The following is a 6,422-nucleotide window of genomic DNA, read 5'->3' on the forward strand; positions in this document are numbered from 1 at the left end:
CATAAAAGTCAATGCTACCCTGGTGAAAATCTTTCTCAGAATTTTTCATATAATTTTTCAGAATTTCTCTATAATTTCATAACTTTCTCATATTTTTTATACAAATTGGAACATTTCTCAGAAAATTATAATCACATCTTTATAATACATCTTTTCTCAAAGTTTTTCATATATGTTAATTATGAAATATCATAAGAGATTTTTTTAAGATTTTTTGTAAGTATATAATTTCTGATAAAATGTTATTAAATCTAAAAAATTTTAAAATACTTTTTGAAAATTATGGGATAAAAATTTCAGAATATTTCAGAATTGGGGCGCTCGGTGACTCGTTGCTCAGTGCGATTGATTCGTGATCTGTGGATCCGAGTTCGATCCCTGCGCGATCATCTGCGCTCTATACCTGCGATTTTTCGCGTTCGCTGTTCGGATTCGGCGTTAAACTGTAGATTCTCTCGAGTGTTGAGATAAACTCTAAGGAATAAGAATGCAAACTACATAAGCAAACTACAAATGCAAAAACATAAGCGAAGAAACTCTCTAAAGCTAAATTGATACGCATGACCCAATAATGGGTCGGAAAATCAAACAAGGGAATGTATAAAGACAAAGACAATATTTCAGAATTCACTTGTATGAAAAATTCTGAGGGAAGATGTAAACTTTCTGAATATTTCTAAAAAATGTTCCAATTCGTATAAAAATTACTTTTTAATTTAATAGAATTTACCTTGATTAATTAAGATTGTAGCATCTGGGTTTTAGTTTTTCATTTGATACATTAGTTTTTTTTCGAGGAGTAATAGTTTTTGACGGAGAATTAAAGTTGCTGTTACTTGAGTTGGAATAAAAAGATTTTCAATAAGAATATCCTTGAAGAAAAATTAAAACTATTATTAATTGGGTAGGATACTTAGGTTTATTCGAGAAGCACGTTTCTTAGTGCTTTTTTTTACTTTTTTTAAAAAGATAATTTTGTACTGATAAAAATTATGAGAAAAATTTTCACCAAAGTAGTTCAACTGTGCAAATAATATCTTTATATGTAATACATTTATTTGTCAAAATAACTATGATAATAAAAAACGTTCCGATCTTTATTGGGTCATGTTCAATATTTTCAGCTTTTATGCTTCTTTATTAACTAAATAGATCTAATCTTAAAGCTGTTTTATATTATTATTTATATATAATGTATAATATATGTGTAATAATTTCTATTTATTATATTTATTTTTATTCTTATTTTTAATTCTCTATTTATTATATTTATTTTTATTCTTTACATTAATAAAATTTGTTATATCACTAATATAAGTATATTTGTTGAAGTGACAAAAGAATTAACGTATTCAAAGATAATTAAGAGATTATCCATTATCTTTTTGTTTTCTTTTTATATTAACTTCGTGTTAAAATAATTGTATTGATCATTGTGTTTTTAGGTATACTGTGTTAATACGACTCTCGAGGCCTACGTTTTCTCCATTGAATTCGACTATCATGTTTCTCATCCTGAAAGGTACTGGATATTTTTCTTATTTTTCCTGATTTGTGCAAATTTTATTCAGTCATAGTAAAGTACGATTGATTATACGTTCGACGATTGATTTCCAGAGTCAACAGTGTAATGATGAATTCTCAGGCATTCGTAGAGGCGTTTCGCTGTCCACTTGGAACAAAAATGAATCCCCCGAATAAATGCACTGTTTGGTGATAGTAACATGTTCGTCGATATACGAAATGTATATCGATTGTGTAGCAGGCTGTTCTTATATATACTTCTTATATATACTTCGCTTTATTTTATTTCACAATTACAATATCATAAGATCATTCAGGATCATATTTCGCAGCAAGAATTAATGCTACAGGGATAGACATTTGCCCCTCTTTACATGAAAACTAGACTATAATAACACTTAATTCATAAAAGGCCATAATTGCAATACAAACAGTTTAATATTACAATTTTCCTTTCTTTGAAAAAAGTATCAGCTTAATTCTAGAATCATTAAATAATTCTTATTGAGCTTACACTTGAAAAATTCCCTTCTTGAATTCTTGCCTTATAAATTAGATTTAAGATAAAAGAAAGTAAAATGTGTTCTGGCACTCGTTTTTTTAAGCTGTGGAGGACGTAAAAATATAGTACGAGTAAGTTCTAAAATAAAATAAAATAAAATATATTGTTATTGATTTGATTCACAACAATATTAATAAAAATTATTTTTGAAAAGATAAAAAATTAAAATAATTAAAAAATTATTTATATTATTCAGTGGGCTTAAATTTTATCTTAAAAGTGAGATGTTAACTGTTAATGGGTTAACTTTTGGACTTTCAAAATTGCTAAAAAGCTTCAGAATATAAATCTAATCAAAGATAATCGTTGTTTTTTTTTAACATTGTTACATAGGATAAGAAGGCGTTATACGTAGCTTTTTGTTTTTTATAGTTCCTATAGAATTCATAAAAATAATTATTAAAATTAGATTTCAAAAAATTGTTATCCGCCCGTGAATGCTGTGAAAAAATTTATTAATGACGTAACAAATTGTAGCCAATTGTGTCGATTTGAAACGACCGTAGTAGTGGCTTGAGAGATACCACAATTACAACGAATTGTAAAGATCTACACTAATTTACATTTATAATGAATTATAACGAATCGTAATAATAAGTAAAATAAGGAGCGCATAAATAAATAGATCGATGGTCTGCGATAATGACGTTAGCAACAAAAATTGGATTTACATACACTAAGCAACTATACGTAATGCAATAAATATTAATAAAATATTGTTATGGTGCTGGAAAATATAATATATAAAAGTAACATATATATGTACGATAGGAATAAAATCTGTGATATATGTATATCAAATATCTTTGAATTTCTGGCAAATTCATTTTTGTTGGTAATGCCATCGATATAGCAAAAATAAGTTTGTACGTTGAAAATATCTTTAGGCACTCTATACTTTTTGAACGAAACTGCAAAAAGGAAATATGTCATATATGCTGATTGCTTGCTCTTGAATTGTTCGTATTTGTCGCAAAAAGTAAAACAGTTTGTACTAGATCTATTAAACATGTTTTAACTGAAAACATTTGATTGATGAGATGATATTTATTCCATAATCTTTTAATTTTATCTTAAATAAGACAGTAAGTTCATAAAATAAGTACCTATACTTAATAATATAAGTAAGAAAGGGGCAAACGATGGATTTATTATTTAATTTAGAAATTCGATTCTTCTATATTATTTCTATGTATTCAAATATTAATTACATAAATATGTATATTTTAACCGTTCGGAATTTTAAGACGATATCCTATAGAAACAAAATACAAAAACAAAAATTATCACAAAAATTAAAGAATTACATAAGAAAATGAGTATTTTGTGTTACTAAAAAATTAGTAGCAAGAGATTAACACATTATATAAATGTTGATTTGCTTTATAATAACAAAAATTGCAACAATTATAATATACAGCTATATATTTAGTTAGTGCCCTGTTAAAATGCATAATAATTATGCTTAATATTACACCTAATTATACACTTAACGTTAAAATGCTCATATTTAATGTCAAAGTACAGGCCATTTGTTATATAGACTTATTTTGTACTACATAGCTATAAATAAATAAAGGATTAAAATATTACACTACAATAGTGCAGTTATATGGCACAATATGTTAAAAAAAATTAAAATAAGTATTAAATTTAACATATAAAAATAAATAAAAAGTTAACACATATAAAAATGTCACATAAAAAATATAACATAAAAAATATCACACAAAAATTCAACAACGTACAACAAAATTAATACATAGTAGATGTGAGTCAAATCACATACTATTAATGTTAATACTGATGTTAATATGTTGATTTATGCCAAACTATTTTGTATTTATCTTTGCAGCATTTTGTTATAGTATTAATACGTTTAAAGATTGTCATAATCAACATTTCCTGTTCTTACAGCTTCTACGAATTTTGCAAACTTTTCATATGAGCCTTTGTGTTTTAGAACGAATGACTGATCTTTCATTCCATCTACCCATTCCATCTGAAACAAAATGGAACGCAATAATTATTTTTCTTGAACATAAATGATAAAAAATCCACTACAAATTTAAATACAATTTCTGTAGATAAACAAAAAAATATTATATTTTGTTATAAATATACATACAGTGTTACATTACAGAACTGAATTTAAATGAGTGTTGAGAAAATTGCTAAATAAATAAATCTTCAAAATTTTCATAACTGAGTTAATAAATTTGAAAATACTATTACTGGATATACTTATTTGCTTACAATACGGGGAAATTTCTCCTTGTCAAGACTTGCACGTTGTTTGTAAAGTACATTCAGAGCTTTTGCACGCTCAAACCAAGGCCATATTAGAACGTCTAACATATTTGGATTACTCCCTAAAACAAAAGATACAATTCTTATAACAATAAAGATTATATTTGCTTATTATTCAGTCAATAAGTGATCAAAGAATTATGATTTATTAATAATATTAAGATATATAAAGAGAGAAAAAGAAAATATACAGTGGATTTATACAAACCTCCGAAAAAGGTTGTCTTGCGTACATTAAGTTCGTCTTCAAATTCTTGTAAATCGTCCGTTACCTCAGTGAGAATCTCTTCAAACTGTCTCTTGTCTTTGCCAAATATGCAATTTGCAAAAGTATCCATAATCTATAAAGAATACGCAATTATTAAAACATTATATTCAGGACAGGAAAAGATCAGATCTCAACGTCGTTATAAATACCTTAGAGAAGTGATCTAACAGTTCTAAATCACGACTTTTTGTCTCGTCGTTGTATAGAGGAGGCTCAGGATACTTCTCATCTATATAGTTCGCCACTGCGACAGAGTCTGTTATTATTGTACCATCCGAATCTATATAAATTGGTACTTTGCCATCCGGATGAATCTAAAAAAATATTTTCATACATAAGAATACATTCAAACTCGTCGACACTTGTCATTCTTTCGAAAACTCGGTAGATTCGAATCATATTGAATTATCTCTGTAAAAATAACTCGATGCATACTTCGAGAAACCACTGCGGTTTGCTCTGCAAGTTGATATTGACAATGTCGTGTGGGACCTGCTTCAGACTCAGCACAAGACGTATTCTATGAGCGAAGGGACAATACACCATGCTATACAGACGCGCCTGACCTTCCACTTCCGCTGGTTTCTCGGAGCCTAAAACAAAAGTTCAATTTTCTATTCAGAAAAACTCAACATAATGCGAGTCTCTAACGATGACATTAAACGATACACATGACTTTGCTCATATACTACCACCTTTTTATAAACATATACCATTATAAAGGAATTTTCTTTCAGTATAGACTCAACTGTCACATTACTTACCATCTGCCAGATGTAAGGAACTCATTTGAATAATCCGTTCACAGATGAACGGTCTTGTATGTGGATCGTTAAGGTGCGGCGACTGCGGCGTGGATGCTTATCCTCAATGATAGGGAATGACAAGTGTTGAAAGTTTTATTGGACGATAATACCTCACCTGGCGCCATCTCCCACGCCCACGCACACAGGTGTATAGAAGGATGTCGGTGATTATTGACAAAAAAAGGGATAATATGCGGACAATATAAAATTTATTTTCTTACTCGGATACCTATTCGAGATATCACAATCCAAGAAATTCATTTTTGTAAAAAACTAAAATCTATGAACTGAAATACCTAAAAATATGCTATCAATCTTTTAGTAGTTTATTTTATTTTATTTTTTCTAGTTCAAATCTCAATCCAGTCTCATTTTCAAGTCGTGTTACTCTAAGTATAAAAGTAAAATGCAAAAATATCTCGAATGATAAAGCATCTAATATATATTTTACATAACAGCACAATAAAATGTATTGAAGATTGTTTATTATTATTTATAATTATGTTTATAAGGTTTATTTATATTTATATTACATTTACTATAAATATATTCATATATTATATTTGTATTTGATTATATTTGAATATAAGAATGTATATAAGAACTTAATAAAAGAAAAATGTTATTAACATATTATTTTGAAGTAAACTTATTTATAGAAAAGCTAATAACTTCAAATCATGTTAAATATTATCATAATCAACATTGTTCGCTCTTCGAGCTTCTAAGAATTTTGCTACTTTTTTATACAAGCTCCTGTATTTTAGAACAAACGGCTGGATTTTCATTCCCTCTACCCATTTCACCTAAAAGAAAATGGACGGTAATTAATAAATTATTAATTTTTTTGAATGTAAATGATAAAATCCATTGCAAACTCAAATATAATTACGCGCTACGTATAAATATAAAATAAAAGAGAATTATTTTTAACAAATGATATTTATACATT

The 6,422-nt window shown here is 27.5% G+C and overlaps 2 protein-coding genes and 1 pseudogene across 3 annotated transcripts in view; 1 reads left to right on the forward strand and 2 right to left on the reverse strand.

Moving 5' to 3' along the window:
* The window catches only part of LOC108748880 (neprilysin-1-like), a 12,012-nt gene extending 10,026 nt beyond the window's left edge, over positions 1 to 1,986 (forward strand). The window contains exons 14-15 of the mRNA XM_018487276.1: positions 1,446 to 1,522; positions 1,618 to 1,986. Coding sequence (XP_018342778.1) covers positions 1,446 to 1,522; positions 1,618 to 1,717 — 177 coding nt within the window. The 3' untranslated portion in view covers positions 1,718 to 1,986. The remainder of the gene's footprint in view (positions 1 to 1,445; positions 1,523 to 1,617) is intronic.
* Positions 1,987 to 3,939: 1,953 nt separating this feature from the next.
* LOC108748981 (glutathione S-transferase omega-1-like) overlaps positions 3,940 to 6,422 on the reverse strand; it is a 4,031-nt gene continuing 1,548 nt past the window's right edge. The window contains exons 1-6 of one of the 2 annotated variants that reach the window (XM_018487445.1): positions 5,429 to 5,529; positions 5,100 to 5,257; positions 4,814 to 4,978; positions 4,605 to 4,737; positions 4,343 to 4,458; positions 3,940 to 4,088 (exon numbers count right to left, since the gene is read on the reverse strand). In XM_018487445.1, coding sequence (XP_018342947.1) covers positions 3,966 to 4,088; positions 4,343 to 4,458; positions 4,605 to 4,737; positions 4,814 to 4,978; positions 5,100 to 5,257; positions 5,429 to 5,453 — 720 coding nt within the window. In that variant the 5' untranslated portion in view covers positions 5,454 to 5,529 and the 3' untranslated portion in view covers positions 3,940 to 3,965. Of the gene's footprint in view, positions 4,089 to 4,342; positions 4,459 to 4,604; positions 4,738 to 4,813; positions 4,979 to 5,099; positions 5,258 to 5,428; positions 5,530 to 6,422 lie in introns of those variants that run through there. The other variant, XM_018487446.1, reaches the window with a different exon arrangement.
* The window catches only part of LOC108748983, a 1,561-nt pseudogene continuing 1,292 nt past the window's right edge, over positions 6,154 to 6,422 (reverse strand).

The sequence above is a fragment of the Trachymyrmex septentrionalis genome, unplaced genomic scaffold (assembly GCF_001594115.1).
Source record: "Trachymyrmex septentrionalis isolate Tsep2-gDNA-1 unplaced genomic scaffold, Tsep1.0 scaffold25, whole genome shotgun sequence".
Taxonomy (NCBI): Eukaryota; Metazoa; Arthropoda; class Insecta; order Hymenoptera; family Formicidae; genus Trachymyrmex; species Trachymyrmex septentrionalis.